This window comes from Physeter macrocephalus, chromosome 4 (genome assembly GCF_002837175.3).
Source record: "Physeter macrocephalus isolate SW-GA chromosome 4, ASM283717v5, whole genome shotgun sequence".
NCBI classification, from domain to species: domain Eukaryota; kingdom Metazoa; phylum Chordata; class Mammalia; order Artiodactyla; family Physeteridae; genus Physeter; species Physeter macrocephalus.
Genome location: NC_041217.1, coordinates 146,201,050 through 146,223,602, shown reverse-complemented (window position 1 = coordinate 146,223,602; position 22,553 = coordinate 146,201,050). Strand labels below are relative to the sequence as shown.

Below are 22,553 nucleotides of genomic sequence, written 5' to 3'. Positions count from 1 at the left end.
TGTAGAGATATTTAATATAAAATTAGTTCTTATACTTTCAGAAAAGACATTAAAGGCTTATGTTTTACTTTTTTCACTTTAAAGGATGTGATAACTGGACTTAGTCCCCTGCTCTTCAGGAAGCTCAGTAATCCTGACATATTTTCATCCACTGGAAAAGCTAAACTTCAACGACAACTTAGTCAGGATGACTCTAAGTTACGGAGAGGAAGCCTGGCCAGTTCTTTGTCAGGTAAGTATCTAATTTTGTTTTCTTTTAACAGTTTTGGGAATGGGACTTCCCTGGTGGCACAGTGGTTAAGAATCCGCCTGCCAATGCAGGGGACACGGGTTCGAGCCCTGGTCGGGGAAGATCCCACATGCTGTGGAGCAACTAAGCCCATGCACCACAACTACTGAGCCTGTGCTCTAGAGCCTGCGAACCACAACTACAGAGCCCGCGTGCCACAACTACTGAAGCCCCTGTGCCTAGAGCTGGTGCTCCACAATAAGAGAAGCCACCGCAGTGAGAAGCCAGTGCATTGCAACGAAGAGCCCGCGTGCCACAACTACTGAAGCCCCTGTGCCTAGAGCTGGTGCTCCACAATAAGAGAAGCCACCGCAGTGAGAAGCCAGTGCATTGCAACGAAGAGTAGCCTCCGCTCACCGCAACTAGAGAAAGCTCACGCGCAGCAACGAAGACCCAATGCAGCCAAACAAAAGAAACAAACCAAAAAAAGACAGAGTTGTGGGACTGTTTTGTCAATATTTAAGGGTGTATCAACTGACTTGGCATCTTGGCACCTTCTTCTGTCGTAATAGTGTTAAATAGAACACTTGTGGGTAAGGCTGTCTTCCTTTCTTTACTGTTTCCTCATGGCATCTCTGAATGCTAACCTCCTGAACCTGCTGGGTATTTCTTGGTTGACCATTATCACTGGTTATTCCCTTTCAATATGATTTGTGCTCTCTGCTTACTTCTGTAGACGTCACAAACTTTGCTTCTTTTTATTTTCTTTTTTCTCTTATTTCCAAAACTCATTCTAAAGCCCATAGTGCCTCCCCACCTCATCCATAGAAAAGTCTTAAAAAATTCAAAGGGAAAAATTAATACAAGGACGTCATGCCCAAATCGGAAGCAATTGAAATGTGGCATAGTTTTAAGCAATCAATAGAGTATGGAAGAAAGAGAATCCATTTGACTTTAGTTGAAGAAGCAAATGTAATCCTATTACATTCCTTGGCCTACTGTAAACAGTTTTCAGTTTCTTTTTATTTTTGTACCTTTTCAGGGCTATTCCCTTGGCTTTCTCTTCTCACTCTTCTATTGAAATTTTATTTTGTCAGTCATGTATTTAATCACATAGAGCTATTTCTTGTTTGTTTTTTTCCCATAGCATTCTGCTCTTCTTTTAAGGATGTATTTATCTTCTAATTCTGTATGAGTAAATAGATTTTTTTTTTTGGATTAAAATTTTCTTTTTTAAGTTTTCTTTTGTTTCTGAATCAACTTTTTTTCTTTTGAGCACCTAACAACCAGAATCCATTGCTTTGCTCTGAGATGCTAATAAATCCCTTCTATCCTGGGAGGTAATTGTCTGGCTACTGGGTGGTACAATGTAGAAATGTGGTTGTGTTTGACTGTTCTGTCCATAGATTTTCAGTTACTCTGATTTCAGCCTTATGTCTTACTTTATGTCCTCTTAGGTATCTAAGTACTGAGTACTGAACTTACCTGAGATTTTGCAGGGCAGCCTGATGCCCCATTTAACTACGAGCTCCACTAAGCTTATTATACCTCATGCCTTTCTTTGCCCAGTTCCATTGGTTATGATTCATCTATATGCTTTAGATTTTCCCCAAATTTTGTTCATTCCCTCGTAGAGTGTCTATGTGTCTGTCTCTGTCTCTCTTTCTCTCTCTGGTGATAGCCTTTATTTGTTTATTTATTTTGTTTTTATTCTCTCTCCCTCTCTCTTTTTTTTGGCCATGTGGCGCCGTGTGGCCATTTTGTGGGATCTTAGTTCCCCGACCAGGGATCGAACCCGGGCCCCTGGCAGTGAGAGTGCTAAGTCCTAACCACCGTACCGCCAGGGAATTCCCTCTTTATTCTCATTTAATGGAGTTTCCTGGGGGACAAAAATACAAGTATGTGCTCAGTCAGCCATCTTTAACTGGGACTATTTCTTAAAAATATCCTCAAAGTATTGTAAGAATAATAATTAGAATTTTTAACAAGTTTTCTTTTTTTCTGAGTTATTTGTTTACTAAAGAGCTAGTTGCTCCATTTGTTCATATTGTTCCTTCTGTTTTTAAGTTGTTTGTGTTCCTCAGATTCTTGGCAGTTCTTGGTATGCTTCAAGCCCTGACCAGTAGATGTCCAAATGGGTTTCTTCTGCTGTTGTGTAAGCCTCTTTCCCGAGCAGGCCCTTATTTTGAAGGGAGATAGAGTTGTGATGCTAGCCTTTGTATATGTGGATGGGGGAAGTTAACAAACTAGCTTTCCTTTAGGTTATATAGATCCTCATCTATAGGCAGATCGCCTGGAGAGCTTGGCAACATTTGCAGAAGGAATAAAAGAAACCAGGCAGGCTCTACTCTGGGCTTGTGGAAGTTTTGAGTACAGAACCATTATTATTTTCTGTGGAGCGTTTTATGGAAAGACTTCTCATTAAAGCATGCATTTGAGGGCAGACTTGAAAGATAACTAGATTTTTTTAAAAATTGTGTGTTTCTGATCAAAAATGTAAAATATGCCAGTTATAAAAAATTTGAGTACAATAACATGCATCATGTCAAAGTGAAGAGTCCTTCTTAATCTTTACTTTCTTCTATTTTCCCTCCCTCCAAACCATTTATATATACTCCATTATATTTAAATATACATTTAAAATCTTATATAAATATATATAAACTTTATTTTAAAAATCAAAATTGGAATCATATGCTATATACTTCCTTTTAAAAAATTTTTTTTTTATTTTTAATTTTTATTACATTTTGGCCACGCTGCGTGGCATGTGGGATCTCAGTTCCCCGACCAGGGATTGAACCCATGCCCCCTGTGGTAGAAGCGTGAAGTCTTAACCATTGGACCACCAGGGAAGTCCCTATATGCTTCCATTCTGCTGTTTTCACTTAACAGGAAATGTTGAACATTTTTCTCTTGACTACATGTTCAGCTGCCTTATTATTTTTAATGGGTTCAGTATGTCATTATGTGAAGATATTGTAATTAACTGGTAATGATCATTTATCTTATTTCCAATTTTATTATGATGAGCATTGCTAGGGAGACGTTCTGGTCTAATTTTTTTTCTTTACATTCTTACAAGTGGAATGCTGGGTCCAAGCATACTCAAAATTATAATAGGTTTTGCTAAATTGCCCTGCAAATAAGTTGCATCACACTTTGTTTACAGTAAAAGGATATGTTATAGCAAAAACAAAACCCAAACCTCCTTTTGCTCATACCTCTTTATAAAGTGGGTATTTCCATGACAAATAGGATTTTGCCAGGAAAAAGAAGGGTTTTCAAGTGAATTGGTGATCAAGATAAAGCCAGCTGAATATGCAGGGCAGAATATTTAAGTTGAATGAGTGAATGGGTTTGGAAAGTGTGGAAGGAGATGAGGCCAGGAAGATAATCTGGATTTATGGAGGATTTTTTTAGTGTTTTTTAGTGTTTTAAAAGTGAGGCTTAGGGGACTTCGCTGGTGGCTCAGTGGTTAAGAATCCTCCTGCCAGTGCAGGGGACACAGGTTCGAGGAATATCCCACATATCCCACTCCTAGCCTGGTCCAGTAATATCCCACATGCCGAGGAGCAACCAAGCCCATGCGCCACAACTGAGCCTGCACTCTGGAGCCCGCGAGCCATAGATACTGAACCTGCGTGCCATAACTACTGAAGCCCGTGCACCTAGAGCCCGTGCTCCGCAACAAGAGAAGCCACCACAATGAGTAGCCCCCACTCGCCACAACTAGAGAAAGCCCGCACGCAGCAATGAAGACCCAACTCAGCCAAAATAAATAAATAAATTTAAAAAAATGTGGCTTAGGACTTCCCTGGTGGTCCAGTGGTTAAGACTCCACCCTCCCCCTGCAAGGGGCGCAGGTTCCATTCCTGGTTAGGGAACTAAGATCCCACATGGTGTGTGGCGCCGCCAAAAACAAAAAAACAAACAAAACAAGCAAAAAGTGTGGCTTAATTCTTTAAACAGTAGGGAGTCATGAGAAGGGAATGACGTGACCATATTTGTTCTGATTAGATCACTAGCAGCAATGTGAAGAATGGTGTGAGGGAAGGAGTTGAAATGGGACTTGAACCTCAGGTAGAAAGTCATTGTAATTCTAGATGCTCAGTCTTTATAAGTGACTTTCTTGTAGTCTGTCAGTGGGATTAAGGCAGTTGGTCAACCTGGACTGAACACCTGGAGCCTGGCAAGAATAGTATGTATTCAGTGTTTGTCTTCTGTAAACCTAAGGACCAAATTTGTCTAGGAAAAGCTTTCAGCTGCACTCTTATTGCATTGAGTTGGTGAGAAACTAGGTAGGATGGAAGGGACTAGAAAACTCCTAGCCTGCTAGGTTGGGTGTCAGGGTTGGGCCCTGGCATGGTGGTGGATATTACAGAGAATTTATTTTTTAAAATATTTATTTAATTTATTTTTGCTGCGCCAGGTCTTAGTTGCAGCATGCATGTGGAGTTCCCTGGCCAGGGATTGAACCCGGGCCCCCTGCTTTGGAAGCGTGGAGTCTTACCCATTGCACCACCAGGGAAGTCCCTACAGAGAATGTAAAATAGTCGTCAACTCAGTTCAGTATTCCACTTGGCATTTCTCACCACCACCAATATAGTTAGAATTTTTAGAGGGCTGCAGGTTCTAAAATGGATGTGAAGGGACTTCACTTTGTTTAGGATCAATGTACTTTAAAAAAAATTTATTTATTTATTTATTTGGCTGTGCTGGGTCTTAGTTGCAGCATGCGGGATCTAGTTCCCTGACCAGGGATCGAACCCGGGCCCCCTGCATTGGGAGGGTGGAGTCTTAACCACTGGACCACCAGGGAAGTCCCTGGATCAATGTACTTGTAATCCACTTGATATCATTGTATTTTTTCATTTTTTAATTAACAATTTGTTAATTTTCCAAACCTTGTTGTTGAAGGTAAGCAGCTGCTCCCCTTGTCCGGCAGTGTACATAGCAGTGTGGGACAGGTGACTTGGCAGTCTTCAGGAGAAGCATCAAACCTGGTTCGAATGAGGAATCAGTCCCTCGGACAGTCTGCGCCTTCTCTTACTGCTGGCTTGGTAAGTGTTAGTACAGATGGTCCCTTGCTCCATGAACAAATTCTTGGTTGTCATTCGTCATTATTGCATCTATTATCTTCCTTTTTAGGGTTTGGCTAGTTTAATTTCTCAAAGCGAAGTATGGAAAAGAATGGAATTTAACAGACTGTATTCTGATTGCTCTCATGCTGTCACTGGTACTGATTATATAATGAGAGTCAAGAAGAAGACTCAATATGATTCTAACTTTAATGAATAAATTTCCTGAGAAAGAGCTTTCTTATAGAAATGATTCTAAATCTTATGAAGTTGTGTTGCTTCTGTGTACAGCTCTGTGGTATACATATTTAGTACGTGAAGATAGGGAACATGTTTTGCACATAGTAGGCAGTTCAGTATATATTGGGTGAAAAGAATGAGGCTTTTCTTTGTCTAGACTTTGTATAGTAGACAGGACCTAACAGAGGTTAAGCTGTGTAGTCTGGGCAGTTTGTTTCTGCCTATTATTGCATCTTGTACCCTTTTACCCTCAGTGGCCCTGCCTCTTTACTTAGGGGACCCATTAACTTTCTGCTGATCTCACACTCTTCCCTCTAAATGTAGGACAAGGCACACAGTAATTTGCAGGGTACAGTAACAGAAGCTTGTTCCCGTTAAAATAATCTTATCTACTCTTTGGGACCATAAATCTTTTGGGTTGGCATATAGGGAGTAGAAAGTTTTGTCCATTTGTCCATCCTGGGAAGTGGGGATAGGGGAAGAAGTCTGTGACTTTTAGGCCACAGGGACCATCAGGGTCATTTGTGGAACTTCCCCAACTTTTTATCTTTTTTTTAAAAAATTAATTTATTTTATTTTTGGCTGCATTGGATCTTTGTTGCTGCGCGTGGGCTTTTCTCGAGTTGCAGTGAGCAGGGGCTACTCTGTTGCGGCGCGCGGGCTTCTCATTGCGGTGGCTTCTCTTGTTGCGGAGCACGGGCTCTAGGTGCGCGGCCTTAAGTATTTGCAGCACGCGGGCTCAGTAGTTGTGGCACATGGGCTTTAGAACGCAGGCTCAGTAGTTGTGGCGCATGGGCTTAGCTGCTCTGCGGCATGTGGGATCTTCCTGGACCAGGGCTCGAACCCATGTCCCCTGCATTGGCAGGCAGATTCTTAACCACTGTGCCACCCGGGAAGCCCCCAACTTTTTATCTTGAAAATATCAAACCTACAGAAAAATGGAAAGAATGGTACAGGGTATACCCCATTAAGCTTACTTAGATTGACCAATTTCGTTGTAACTTTACATTTTGCCACATTTTGTTTAATCTGTGTGTATGTATATATTTTTTTCCTGAAGATTTCAAAGCAAGTAACAGACGTTATGCTACCTCCCCCTTAAGTATTTCTCCTAAGATCAAGGATAGTCTCCTAAATAACCACAATATATAGTGGACCCTTGAACACCACTGGTTTGAACTGGGTGGGCCCACTTATATGTGGATTTTTCCCAATAGTAAATACTAGTACTATAGGATCCATGGTTGGTTGAATCCTGGGATGCAGAACTGTGGATAGGGAGGGCCAACTGTAAGTTTATACTTGGATTTTCCACTGCATGGAGGGGTGGGGAGGGTTTGGGAGATGTCAGCACCTCTAACCCCTACATTGTTCAAGGGTCACCTGTATTGTCAGATCCAAGAAGTTTAACATCAATTTAATATAAAAACCATATTCAAATTTCCCTACTTGTTTTCAGCATGTCTATTAAAGCCCCACCTCTCCCCTCTTTAACATCTGGAACTTAAAAAAAAAACAATCCATGTACCATCATAGAGATTTCAATCCAATGGGTCTGGGTTGGTCCCAGGCATCTGTATTTTCTTTAAAGCATTATACCTACTTCTAGATGCACTCTTTTGAGAACTACTGCCACTAAGGTAAAGCTAAATGTTTCATTTTAAGGTGGTTTGTTGCAGAGGAAATTCTTGGACTGAGTTTGCTGAATTCCTAGCTTAGGCCAACTGAAGTAGAATATTCCTGAATTAATTTTTTTTTAAAGCTTATTGAGACATAATTCACATATGAAAATTCACTCATTTAAACTGTACAATTCAATGATTTTTAGTATATTCATAGATACATGCAGCCATCACTGGAGTCAATTTTAGAACATCTTCATCATTTCAGAAAGAATTCATATACCCTTTAGCTATCACCTTCATATTTTCACATCTCCCTAGCCTTATGTAAACATTAATATACTTCCTGCCTCCATAGATTTACCTGTACTGTACATTTCATATAAATTGAACCTTATACTATGTGACCTTTTGTAACTAGCTTCTTTCACTTAGGACGATGTTTTCAAGGTCCATCCATTGTGTAGCATGTATTAGTGCGTCATTCCTTTTTACTCCTGAATAATATTCCATTGTATGGATATGCCATATTTTGTCTATCTGTTTGTCAGTGGATGGACATTTGGGTTGTTTCTTCCTTTAGACTATTATGAATAATGCTGCTATGAACATTTGTTTATAATATTCACATGGACAGTATTCATTTTTCTTGTGAGTGGAATTGCTGGGTTGTATGGTAACTGTTTAAATGTAGCAGTGTTTGATAAACTGCAGTGTATGAGATTTTTGGTTTCTTCACATTGTCATCAACATTTGCTATTATTTGTCTTTGATTTTAGCCATCCTAGTGGGTCTGAAGTGGTATCTGTGGTTTTGATTTGTGTTTTCCTAATGACTCGTGACATTGATCATCTTTTCATGTGATTATTGGCCCTTTGTACGTCTTCTTTGAAGAAATGTCTATTCACACTCTTTGCCCATTTAAAAAATTGGGTTATTTGTCTTTTTTATATACGGATTTGTAAAATCATTACTTCCTTAGATCTGAATCCAGTTACTTCTTTCCTCCCAGGGATCTGCCTTTTGTTTCCTCCTGTGCCTTTCTTTCCTGAGCTATTTGCTTACTTATAGTAACCTCAGGCTAGTTCCTCCCTTTCCATTCTCCTACTCAAGGATTTCCAGTTGGGTATTTTATGTTTGGTGGCACATTTGATAGTATCGAATACTTTTCCTGCTTTGACTTACTTTACACTGAATATACCTCGATGCCACCCCAGCTTCTGGCTGTAGCATTTCTGAAAAATCTGTCCTATAACGTATTCTTGTTGTTAATAGAGTTATGGCCCTATATAGTCCATAGACCCAGCCTCCAGAGAATTTTTGGGTCAAAAAGATTCACATAATAACAACAAAAGACAATTTAAAAGTAACATAACAACACTTAATAGAATGTTAATTATGACTTAACAGGAACTAAGGAGACAGGAATTGTGCTGTGTATAATTATTGGGGAGATAATTTGCAGGAGGTTAGATTTGACCAGACTCTGGAGAATGGATAGCCAAAAGCCTTAATGTAGCAAATATTTTCATTTTGACGACATCTAGGTGATTGTGTTTATGAGGAGACTTCTTTCTTCTCCCTCGTTTCCTGGTGTCTATTGAGAAGATTTCTCTGAAGGCCCATTTTCCCCATATATATAGTGACAATGATTTCAATTAGTGGTTTCCAGAGCATGTATAAAAAGGATCATACAATCATACTACTATATTGTATGTTACTAGGGATAGGGAAAAACTTAGATGACATCTTGTCCAAGATTAATTATTAATCTTAAGATATATGTACATACATATATGTTAGGGAACCGCTGACCAAAACTGCCCACCTTGGCCAGGCACAATGATAACCGCTTGCGTGAATCGTCTCACAACAGGAGGTTCTGATAAAGAGCTAGGTGCTGCCACCCGAAAACTAACCAGGAGAATTCGGGAGGGACCTAAAGGAGGGAGGACACACCAGCCCATAGTATGTCTTGTAAAACTAACCCAGAAGAATTCGGGAAGGGCCAAAAAGGAGGAGGGAGGAGACGATATGTGCTGCCAGCCTCCCAGAAACCCTCTCACTGGGATCCATATTGGCTGAGAGATGTGTGAGCCACCAGAAGGACCCTGAGTCAGACCAAATATGGGCCAAGCAAGATGATTGGCCAGGGACAACTGGAAGCTAACCCCATTGCTGTAAAACCTGAGACTGTGAGCTATGTGGCAGAGCAGTTCTCCTGGGTTCCCTTATCCTGCTGCTGTCTGCCCGGGCGCCCCTTCCCAATAAAGTCTCTTGCTTTGTCAGCACATGTGTCTCCTCAGACAATTCATTTCCAAGTGTTAGACAAGAGCCCACTTCGGGCTCTGGAAGGGGTCCCCCTTCCTGCAACATATATACATATCCTTTTATTATGTAAATTATAATATATGATATATATAAGATATATACATATATATCTTAAAATACATATATAAGATTATATGTATATAATCTTTAAAATAAGGTTAATTCCTTCTTTGCTTTCTCATGAATATGTCAAGTAGTATCTGCAACTTTGATCTTTGTGACTTGCTCCATCTGTTTATTCTTCCTCTCTGTTCCCCTAAACCGATTCTTTGGTTGTTGCCTGTCTTGTTAAATAGCACCATGACCCACCCCCCTCCCCGCCCCAGTAGTCGAAAGCTAGAGACCTAGAAGTCTGTTTTGACTCCTCCTCTGTCCTTACTCTATCCCCATCCAATCACCCATCATGTCCTAGCTCCCAACATCTCTGAGTGGTCTACTTTTTTTCACGAGGGATGTGGCCCAGTTTAAGACACATTTTCAGTCTCTTGGATCATTGCTGGGGCCTCGTTACTGTTAACCCTGTATTCATTCTTCTTCGTTTCCAACCACTCTCCACTCTAAAGTCTGTTCTTTCAAAACCACAAATCTGATATGTCTGTTCTTACTTTTTTCTTTTAGTTTTATCTTCTAAAATTTTCATTTGGTTAATACTTATCCAGCTGTAATGTTTAAAATCTTTCCATAGCTTCCTATAACAATTTTTTTTTTTTTTTTTTTGCGGTACGTGGGCCTCTCACTGTTGTGGCCTCTCCCGTTGCGGAGCACAGGCTCCAGATGCACAGGATCAGCGGCCATGGCTCACGGGCCTAGCCGCTTCGCGGCATGTGGGCTCTTCCCGGACCGGGGCACGAACCCGTGTCCCCTGCATCGGCAGGCGGACTCTCAACCACTGTGCCACCAGGGAAGCCCAACAATTATTATAAAATATAGTAATAAGTAATTATTGAGTGGATGAGTTTTCATTGACATTAGCAAATTGGGAATGAGGCATTAGAGACAGAGACCACAGATGGAAAGATTAGGCTTGGATGCTTTTTCTCTGAAATCAGTCTATTGGATTCAAGTAATTTGGTACAATTCACTGGTTAGGTTGACCTAACCAGTGAATTGTACCAAATATTGACATTTTAATAGGAGGGCTGTAAATCCCAAGAATCTTTTAATTGATAGTGTTTGACTAATTCTCCAAATATATTTTTGGGATTCTTTCTTTACTTTATTGGCAGACATGGCCTTCACAGGAATGATGCCTTTATAGGACTGATCATTTGCAAGGAATAGCTCTTTCCATCATCATGTTCCTAGTTGACATGTAGCATTGTATCTTCTACATAGTAGGCAATGTATAATTACTTATTAAAGGAGTAAAGGACTTTTGGAATACCTTTGCTAATGTTATAGCTGGTTGGATTAATACTTGTTTTGAAGTATAATGTCCACAAAAGAAGGTTGATTTAAGGTGTCAGTACCAGCCTGAAATGATGTCACACAGACCTCTATTCTTGTCCTTGTCTTAATTCATTTTAATCAATATCTTGGATAAAGACACTGAAGAAATTGCTTATCACATATGCATCAGTATCACATGCTGATGACATGTTGAATGTTAAATTCAGTCAGAGCCTTACAAACAAATGATGGTTCAAGAAGAACCAGCAAAATGAGATTTAACGGAGAGAAAAGTAACCTTTGAAAAGCCCAAAGCTCAAAACTGGATTGAAGTTTGAATTAAAGTCAAGTTCCAAGACATTTTCATCACTGTAAAAGGAAAACCTTTATCCATTAAGCAGTCACTGTCCATTTTAACTTCATCCCAGCCCTGGTAACTACCAATCTGTATTCTGTCTCCATGGATTACCTATTTTGGATATTTCTTATGAATGGAATCACACGGTATGTGATCTGTGTCTGGCTTCTTTTATTTAGCATAATGTTTTTGAGGTTTATCCATATTGTAGCATGTATTAGTACTTTGTTCCTCTTTATGTCTGAATATGATCCCATCGAATGGATATACCACATTGTGTTTATCCATTCATCAGTTGATGGACATTTGGGTTGTTTCCACCTTTTGGTTATTGTGAATAATGTTACTGTGAGCATTCATGTTCAAGTATTTCTTTGAGTTCCTGGTTTCAGTTCTTTGGAGTATATACCTTCCTTCCTGGGAGTAGAATTGCTGAGTCATATGGTAATTCTGTTTATTTTTTTGAGGAACCAGTAAGCTGTTTTCCACAGTGGATGCATCATTTGGCATCCCTATCTACAGTGTGTGAGGGTTCCATTTTTTCTATATATTTGCCAAAACATTTTATTTTTTTAAATTAATTAATTAATTAATTTACGGCTGCATTTGGTCTTCGTTGCTGCGTGCAGGCTTTCTTTAGTTGTGGTGAGCAGGGGCTACTCTTTGTTGTGGTGCCCGGGCTTCTCTTGTGGAGCATGACTCTAGGTGCGCGGGCTTCATTAGTAGTGGCTCGTGGGCTTCAGTAGTTGTGGCTTGTGGGCTCTAGAGCACAGGCTCAGTAGTTGTGTCTCACGGGCTTAGCTGCTCTGTGGCATGTGGGATCTTCCTGGAGCAGGGCTTGAACCTGTGTCCTCTACATTGACAGGTGGATTCTTAACCACTGCACCACCAGGGAAGCCCCGCAAATACATTTTATTTTTTTTTTCTTTCTTTTTTTTTTTTTGGGGGGTACGCGGGCCTCTCACTGTTGTGGCCTCTCCCGTTGTGGAGCACAGGCTCCGGACGCGCAGGCTCAGCGGCCATGGCTCAGGGGCCCAGCCGCTCCGCGGCATGTGGAATCTTCCCGGACCGGGGACACGAACCCGTGTCCCCTGCATCGGCAGGCGGACTCTCAACCACCGCGCCACCAGGGAAGCCCTTCTCTTTTTTTTGTTGTTGTTTTTTGTTTTTTTAAAAATTATAGCTATCCTAGTGGGTGTTAAGTGGTATCTCATTGTGGCTTTGAGTATTATTGTGTGGGGATTTTTTTTTTTTTGGCTGTGCTGCGCAGCATGTGGGATCTTAGTTCCCCAACCAGGGATTGAACCTGTGCCTCTTGCAGTAGAAGCATGGAATCCTAACCACTGGACTGCCAGGGAATTCCCTATTATTGTATTTTTAACGTAGTAATGTTTCAGAACTTTTTCGAAGTGATATATTTGGGGTATGCCTTTGAAGGAATTAAGAATCCAAGATACTACTTACAACCTTTTCCCATAGTTCTTAACTCTTATCATTATTCTTTAATTTTGACATATGAGTTCAAAGAGAAACACCATGGATATTTGTTTTGCCTACTTCTGTGTTATAGGGATTCCAAACTCAGCAACTTCCCCTTTCAAGCTTACCTTTCTGCAGCTGTAACTTTTTGCCTTTTCTACTGTGAAAGTTGGAGATATCTATATTTATCTCTTAATTAGGTTTATTGAGGTATAATTTACATAGAATAAAGTTCACCCATTTTAAGTGTGCAATTTGATGAGTTTTCATAGATGTATATGGTTGTGTCACTACCGTCACCACCCATGATATAGATAAAGAAAATCATGGTATGGAAATTTCTGTCACCCTAAAATGTTCCCTTGTATCCCTTTGCAGTCTGTTCTTTCCCGAGTCCCAGCCCTTGGCAACCATTGACCTGCTTTATGTCACTGTGGTTTTTTTGTCTTTTCCAGAATTTCATATAAATGGAATCATACAGTATGTAATCTTTTGTGTTTGACTTCTTTCACTTAGCATAATGGTTTTGAGATTCATCCATGCTGTTTTGAGTATCATTAGTTCCTTTTTATTGCTGAAAGTGTTCCATTGGCCTGGGTATATCAGACTTTGTTTATCTGTTCACCACTTGTTGATCATTTGGATTGTTTGTTTTTGCTTGTTATGGAGAAAGCTGCTATGAAAGTTTGTGTACAAGTATTTGTGTGGACTTACGCTTTCATATTTGCTGGATAAATATCTAGGAATGAGATTCCTGGGATGTATGATAAGTGTATGCTTATCTAAATGAGGAACTGGCATTTTTGTATTTCCACCAGCAGTTGTTCCACATCCTTTTCAGTACTAGGTATTATCATTTTAATTTTAGCTGGTCTAATGGGTGTGTAGGGATATCTCCTTGTGGTTTTAATTTGCATATCCCTGATGACTAATGAGGTTGAATTGCTTTTTATATGCTTGTTTGACATATATGTGTGTGTGTGTGTGTGTGTGTGTGTGTGTATATTCTGTGGTGAACTACCTGTTCAAATCTTCTGTCCTTTAAAAAATTTTAGGTTGTTTATCTTCTTATTATTGAGTCTTAAGAGTTCTTTGTATATTCTGAATACAAGTTATATATTTGATATACACTTTCTAAATATTTCTCCCTGTCTGTGACTCATGTTTTCATTTTCTTATCACTGTTTTACATCAAAATCTGTTTATAAAAATATGCAGAAATCATCTGTATTTCTCTATACTAACAATGAATTGAAATTTATAAATTATTACTATTTATAATAGCTTACAAATATGAAATAATTAAAGATAAATTAAAAAAAATTATTTGCAAGACCAGTACATTTTAAACTACAAAACATTACTGAGAGAAATTAACGAATACTTAAATGGATGGAAAATATGATATGTTCATGGATTGGAAGACTCAATAACATTAAGATATAAATTCTCCTATTGATCTCTAGATTCAATTCAGTTCCAATCAAAACCCAAGCAGGACTCTTCAGAAAGTGAAAAGGTGATTTCAAGTTTATATTGAAATGCAAAGGGCCTAAAATAACCAAAACAATATTGAAAAAGGCCAAAGTTGGAGGAATCGCCCCACCTGATTTTATGAGTGTCTGTAAGGGTACAGTAATCGCCCCACCTGATTTTATGAGTGTCTGTAAGGGTACAGTATTGTGATATTGGTGTAAAGATAGACACACAAATCATTGGAACAGAATAGAAAGTTCAGAAATAGACAAATATGCAAGGTAATTTAATGGGGAAAAAATAGTCATTTCAACAAATGGTGCTAGAACAGTTTACATGGAAAAAAAATGAACCTTGATCCTTACCCCATGCTATATACAAAAATTAACTTGAAATGGATAATTACCCAAATGTAAGAGCTAAAGTTATAAAACACGTAAAGGAAAACTGGAGAAAATTTTTGTGATTTTGGGTGAAGCAAAGGTTTCTTAGAACACAAAAGGCACAAGCCATAAGAGGGAAGAATTTTCACTTTATCAAATAGTATAAAAGAGTGAAGTGTTCAATTTAGTAAGAATTATAGGAGTTTAGGTTAAAAAAAGTGCATTCAGTGCCTATTAACTTGAGAATTGCTCTCCTTTCCACTCTTGGTTTCTTCTTTTTTGCAAGAGGAACGTGTTTCTAATGCCACCTAGTGTCTTTTCAAAGGTATGAGAATAATGTTTCATAAGAGATTTTAAAATAAAAGTTGGGAGATTTTCATGAGATTGAACAGAATATTAGAAGCCTAGTTGCTTGTTCTCAAGAACATCCTTAAGTGAGAAGCAAAAGAATAGGCTAATTATTTTGCCTGAACAAATTCAGAGGTGAATTTTGTAAACATTTTTATCATATCTTTTTTGATAATTTATAAAGAATTTAAGGTGTACAACTTTAAAAATAGTGGCTTCCATATTAAAAAAATTTTTTTCATCATTTTATCTTATTTTTTAATTATTTATTTATTTATTTTGGCCACACCACGCAGCATGTAGGATCTTAGTTCCCCATCCAGGCATCGAACCCATGCTCCTGCATTGGAAGCACAGTCTTAACCACTGGACCACCAGAGAAGCCCCCTTCCATATTTTAAAAAAGCATTTAAAATTTAAAAAATTTTTAGATAAATTGGTTGATTGATTAGGACTACTGAAAAACATCTTATTGAATTTGTTGAGGGTTAGAACACATGACAAACATGACAATGTTTATGCAAGTTTTTCATTAAGAAAAAAAGATAGTGTTATTAAATCACCAGTTAAAAGTTATAGCTACAGGTTTTGTTTTTGTTTTAAATCTTTTACAGAAAGTCTTTTAATCGGACCATTAATGTCGTATATTGCTATGTATAAGTGTAATTAACAGTGCTGAGGAAAGATTGCAAAGTATTGATATTTGTATATTCTGTCATGTAAACAAAATAGAAATCCTGGAGATATTTGAGTTGGGATAGCGAACTAATGTTTACTAGACCCTGTACCTAGGTTTTTTTTACATATATTCTTCTTTATTTTCTCAGGAACATAAATTTTCTTTTTGTGAGGTAGACATAATTATCCTCTTTTACAGGTGAGGAAATTCAGGTCTGCAGAGTTTTATTCATTTGTGCATTCATTCCACAAATATTTATGAGGTACCCACTATGTATCACCACTGTACTGGGTGCTCAGAATACAACGATGAACAAAACAAAGTTAAGTACTTTGCTGTAGGATAGTGGGTGAATGTTAGAGTATGGATTCAAAACCAGGTCTGACTCTGAGGTGTATTTCAAGACTTGTAAGTAAGTGGAGAGGCACGTCTTTAGCAAGTTGGGTGATTTGAATTGCACTTTTTTGCTGGACTTACTGATAACTCAATTTTCTCAGCTATTCAGATATTGACGATTTTGATCAGGATTACATATAGGGAAAGTTTTACTTGGTTTTGATTACATAAAAATTTCTCTTTGAGTTAAAAAGACTTTCTCGTCTTTAGAGTATGCAAATAAGTTGAAAATACATTTAATTTTATTCCACATAAAATGGTTTTGGCTGGAAAAAGAACAGACAAATTATGATATTATAATAAAGAGATATAGGCAAGATGTAGTGAAATGGCAACATGTACATAGTACCTTCTCCTTAATAATAACCTGGTGCTGTTACCAAACCTAGGCCTGAAAGGGTGAGGGGAAGAAGTGATCCTTGGAACTTGGAGACAGAGGAGGCTGTGTATAGAAAGTGACTTGACAGTTGGTATGACTTGTGGTAGTGTGATGCAGCCTGCCTAACACAACCCTGCAACCGCCAACCCAGGAGAATGAATCTCCTCCACTCTCTCCCTTACTCTCTGTTCTTTCTCCGACCTCTTGCTGGTGCTACCTATTGGCTTAACCCATGTGGACAGATGAGGGCAAGGGAACCTGTTGACATAGTTCATAATGAGCCTGCATTTGGGGTACAGTGAATGATCTGGAGGGGCAAATGGATGATATCCTGTACATCTTGCAAATATTTTAAACATTGAGCTTATTTATACATAGTTTTGACTATGAATTATGTTAAATCATGTTGCAGTTTTATTCAAAGCACTGCTAATTCTTTTTTTTCATAAACCTGTTTTTGAGAGTGTCTTCATCCTAGAAACCATCTTTTGTAGTTCAGAAATTCCGTCATTCTACAGTGCTCTGGTTCATTAAAATACATGTAAATATAGCATTTACTGTACCTTAATTTTAAGTTTGTGTATGTAAAAATATAAGTTCTTTTTAAAAATAATATATAGTAGCAAATAGCAGTTATTCTGTAAACTTTTCATTTAATAAATTATATTTTCAAATGGGAAATCAAAGTACTTGATATGACTCTTGGAACCTTATGTGGAATTGCATATGTTGTTCCTTTTGCTTAGATTGTTCAGTCAACTTCTGTGCATCTTTTAATATCCAGTTCAATGATTCCCTCCATAGTGAAGTCTTCTGTGACTCCCTCATACTGAACAGAGTTGTTAAACTTTATTTGTACCACAATTAAACCTTATACAACCTTTATTGCTATATATAGGTGGTAGACTCCAAGAGTGTGAATGAAGATTGAGTGCTTAAACTAGTTGCCACCATTAGAAGATGCATTGCTTTGTACAAATTACTTAAGTTCTCTGTAATGCTTTCCCTTTTGTAAAATGGGAATAAAAATTATCTAAAATAGTTATTCTCTTTTTGTCTTAAGTATTAAATGAATTTGTATATGTAAAGTTCTTAGAACAATGCTTGGAAACTCTAGGAAATATTAGATGATGTGATTATTGTGTAAATTTTCTCTCATCTGATAGTCTTTGAGCACATGTTTCTCTTTACACCTGGACTGCAGAGCATAGCACAAAGCATAGCATGTAGTGGGTTCTCTGTAAACATTTGCAAAATGAATCGGTTTTGAGTATTCTGATATTCTTATTGTTTTTAACACAATCTCTAAAATTCTGAATAATTGTTTTACTGTAAGGGTTATGAAGATTGCCTTCAAAGTCCTTCTCTCCATGAACATGTCTATTTTCTTTTTTCTCATAGGGTTAACATTTGTAAATATTTGCTGGGAATCTTGGTAGAAGATCCCATCTATCACTAGATTATATACTTCTTGACAGCAAGGTTTGTTTCTTACAAAAATTTCCTCCCATTCACTGCTCCCTGCAACAGCCATCTAACATAATATTTGATGTTTGTATGTAATAGTTGAGTCCACAAACGTTAGGTGAAAATCACTTTTTCTAAAAATTATCTACTTATGGTGTATGACTCAGGTCTTTTTTTTTTTTTTAAACTTCCAAGTGAGTTGTCATTCTGCATTTATGCAGTGTGTCTTTTCTTATCTTAGAATATCTAGAGTACAGGGCTGGTTCAAGCATGTGCAGACTGGTAGCCTTGAAAGGGGGGAATGTTAAGAAAGAGTAGCGTGCAGAAAAGATTTAACAAGGCCTGAGACTGCTGTCCTTAAAAAAGCCTGCATGCAAGATTGGCCATTTGTTAGCATTTGGGAACTTGAACTGTGAACTGTTTCTTACGCTGATAAAGCTTTCCCTAAATGATGAGAGTGACTGACTGTGTCTAGACTATACAAACAATGTGAATAACTGCTTTCCTGGAGGCCTGGAATTTTGGTATGTAGTAGGCAGAGTGTGCCTGTGTAAGCAGCTCCAATAAAAACTTAGAGCACTGGGTCTGATGAACTTCACTGGTAGATTGCATTCCATGTGTGTTATCAAAATTTGTTGCTGGAGGAATTGAATGTGTCCTGTGTATCTCCACTGGGAGAGAACGCTTGAAAGCTTGCCTCTGGTTTCCTCTGAACTTCATCATGCCCCTTTTCCCTTTGCTGATTTTGTTTTGTTTCCTTTTTCTGTAATAAATTTTAGTCAGGAGTACAAGTATATTGTTGAACCTGGGGGTGGCCTTGGGGGCCCCTGACAAAGGTAGCCGCCTTTGAAGGGCTTGTGGAAATGGCCAAAGGTAGCTCCCCAGATTTACATGAATAGTTGGGGTTGAAGATTGTTTTATGTGTAATTAACTTTAGGTCATTTCATAGCACCTGAGACTGAGCCATCTTTTCATGTACCACTATTTGCCCCAGAACTGGCATTATTTGCTTTTTACCCTGAGGATGGCATTGCTTCTGCCATGCCCTCCATTTTTTTTTTTAGTATATAATTAATTCTTACCTCTTTGAATCTTGAGTCCTTTTCTTTTTAATATTTATTTTATTTATTTGGTTGCGCTGGGTCTTAGTTGTGTCAGGTGGGCTCCTTAGTTGCGGCACACAGGCTCCTTAGCTGTGGCATGCAAACTCTTAGTTGTGACATTCATGTGGGATCTAGTTCCCTGACCAGGGATCGAACCTGGGCCCCCTGAATTGGGAGCATGGAGTCTTAACCACTGCACCACTAGGGAGATCCCTGTCCTCCTGTTTTTTTATGGCACATAAAACAGATTGAAAGAGCTGGGCTCTCTTTTCTTGGTCTGTTACCTCTTTGCAGCATATCTTATTTTCATTATTTTTATTCAGTTAATTTTATATATATGGCCACTACGTTGAAGTATTATGCTAGGAGCTGTGGCTGATAAAAAAGAAGAATAAGATACAGCTCTTAAGCTGCCTCTGTTTCTTTCTTTTTTTTCTGTACTTGTCCCAAGCTTAAGATAACCCTTTTCTGTTTTTCCTTTGTTTGTCTCAGGATTTCCTGATTGATATTTTTCTGTTTGTGAATACATTTAACAGTTTTCTTAGGCAGTTTAAAAAAAAACTGTCCTGGAATGTCCATCTTATATCCCCATACTTGCAAAATTGTTCTGTGCCACGTAAAATGACACGTTTTAGAGCCCATGGTTGTGTGTGTGTGTGTGTGTGTGTGTGTGTGTGTGTGTAATCATGATTTATTACTGTGTTAAGTGAGGGAGACTTGTAGGAAGAATTGTGACTTAAAATATTCCATCAGTGTTTAACTTATGAAATGCATATGTAATAAGCATGTTTATAACAATGCAAGCACTGATAGGTCAAACTGAACTTGTGTTAGTCCAATTGGTTCTGTGATCTATATGAAACTAATATGCATATTTCAGCCTAAGCTACTTATTACATAGAGGCATGTTTTCATCTGTTGTAGAACCTGTGAAATAATCTTGCTCTACAGAATGTTATAAAGTTAGAGATAAATTGACCAAAGTACTCATTCTCTAGGCAGCTATAAAAGGGAGATAACATAATATAATTATAATTTTGAGGATAATATTTAGATTTGCCTTTAAATTAGGTTAATGGTATCTTTGGGCTTTTAGGGTCCCTTCCTAAATCTCATCTGGTTTAGGTCAGTATTGAGAAATACTATATCCACATGTTGTCTGGATTTTTATTCATTCAGCAAACATGTTTTTAGTGCTCATGTGGTGTCAGGATTTGAGGTGAATGCTGGAGAAAATAAGATATAGAAGACATTGTCCTTGTTCTCAGAGAACTAAATAATAATTGCTGTATAATTGTTATAATAGAAAACTGTGTGCGGCATAGTTTGGACACAATAGGTAGTGATCAGTTCTGGATGTGGGTGGGAATTAAAAACTTAATGGTGATAATGCTTGAGCTGGATTTTAAAGGATGATTAGAAATGATCAAAGGATGGTAGACGTTGTCTGTGAGGCAGTAAATAACTTTTTCTAGGGAATGAAAGAAAACTTCATGGAAGAGGTAGTGTTTGAGCTAGACCTGGATGGATAAGTTTTAGAGATAAAAAGCTTTGGGCAGAGAGAAGACCTTTCTGGAGTAGGGAAGATGAAATAAAGGTATGGTTGTCTAAAATCCTAGAAATCGCAAATAGTTCATTTTGGCTGGAATATAGAACTTATGTACTCATACTATACGGCAGTCAGTGTGCCTTCTTCTGGCTGCATCTTATTAAATAAAACAGACATTGTCCCTGTCTTCATAGAGCCTAAGGGAAGGAGTGGAGTGGTAGATAAGGTTGTGAACAGTAGGTTGGGTAAATTGGATTAAAGAGCAAAGGAGTTTGGATGTTAAGGGAGGCATTAGGACCTCAGTTTTAAGTAGTGGGGAGCCCTTGAGGATTAACAAACTGGTTGAGAATTTTGATTAGGGCACTGGAGAGAAATGGGTTGGAGGGGGTCTTTTGTGTAGAGGTGATTGTTTGCAGATAAAAAAAGTGGGAGGGTTGTTGATGAGGGGAGGGAGAGGGAGGGAGATCAGTGTAAAGTGCTCAGAGAGTGTTTTCTGACTGAATGAGGGTCTTTGTATCTGCCCATGTTCTTTACTCTCTGTGTACATCTCTTGCTTTCCTCATCAGTTGTTTCTTTCACCTTTCCCCATTTTATTTACCCTTATTCTGACTCCTTTTCTTAATTGGCTTATTGATGAAATATGTTTCAGATTTTTTCTGGAACTAGAGATCTAATAGTTAGCCTCTGCTTAGAAGCCTCCAATGATTATTAAAATTACAGAGACTCGATAGATCTCACAGAGTGATTTCGTTAATCAAAAAAAACAAACCCCCCCCCCCCCACAAGATTATGGGAGCCAGGGCAGGCCTAGTGAGCGAAAAAAAGCTCGTTTGGCCATGTCTAATTTGAGGGATCTGTTGCCAGTAAGAATTGTTTTTAGAGCTCAGGAAATTTGTGCTAGAGATAGAGCTTCAAGAGGCAAAGAATCATCAGTATGAAATGGTAGTTGAAGCTATGAATGTGGATGAGTTCACTTGGGAACATTGAAGGAATAAAAAAGAGACAGACCTTTAGGGGAACCACTCTTCTGTTAGATGAGGATTGCCTTTAGCACAGGTATCATGTCTTTGTAAATTTAATAAACCTTTTTGACTCTTCTGTGCCAGTTTGTTGTGCTTGGTGCTGGGTGCACAGAGAAGAATGAGATACAGTCTTCGTGCTTAGCAAGATCCCAGGCTTTTAGGACAAAGAGAGATGTGTAGTGAACAGTGCAGAGCAGAAGGTGCTATAGGGGAGGGAGAGAAACTGCTGTTGAGCTTTGCATTTTCAGTAACTATTCCATTATGTGTCACTCAGTGTGATTAGGAGGTTAAGTTTTTTGCTCTTTTTTAAGGCAGTGTAATTGATTTGTGAATGTTTTATATTGCTATGTTTTAAAGAAGAAAACAACTAGTCCTTTCAACAGATTAGTTGCTTTATATGTATGTTGTCCTTGATTATAATTTTTCTATAGACTACTAGTATTAAATGGGGTAAAAAGATGCTTGCCACTATGCTTTCAATGAAAATGCCTGGAGAATTAATTATGAGCAGGAAGATTTATATCAAAACAAATCATACAATTTCTCTAAATGATTGATAAGAATTGCCTCCCCTTCCTCCTGTTCATTTGGTAACCTTTAGGAAATACTTATTTAGTACTTCTTTCTAGCTTGTATGGAAGGTGTTGAATGTATAGGGGTGAAAACAATAGATATGGTTTTTGTCCTTGTGGAATCTACACTCTCCTGGGGGTGATAGATATTAACAAATTTTTTAAGAAATATGTATATAATTATAAATCAGCATTGATGCAGTTATATAGCTGTAAATGGCAATGAAAGATTAATGTTATTATCAACACTATCAAAGAACTATAGTGTTTAAAAAGTATTTTGCTACAAATGAATGAATCTGGGTGTTTTGTTTACCTGGTATGATTGTATGGAATTGTGGTCTGTGTCCTCTGTACTGTGACTTTTTTTTTTTTTTTTTTTTTTTTTTTGTGGTATGCGGGCCTTCCTCTGCCGTGGCCTCTCCCGTTGCGGAGCACAGGCTCCGGACG

The 22,553-nt window shown here is 38.2% G+C and overlaps 1 protein-coding gene across 1 annotated transcript in view; it reads left to right on the top strand.

Moving 5' to 3' along the window:
• The window catches only part of MAST2 (microtubule associated serine/threonine kinase 2), a 272,170-nt gene that overhangs the window by 102,266 nt on the left and 147,351 nt on the right, over window positions 1–22,553 (top strand). The window contains exons 2-3 of the mRNA XM_028488202.2: window positions 85–232; window positions 5,150–5,292. Of these exons, the coding sequence (XP_028344003.1) occupies window positions 85–232; window positions 5,150–5,292 (291 nt within the window). The remainder of the gene's footprint in view (window positions 1–84; window positions 233–5,149; window positions 5,293–22,553) is intronic.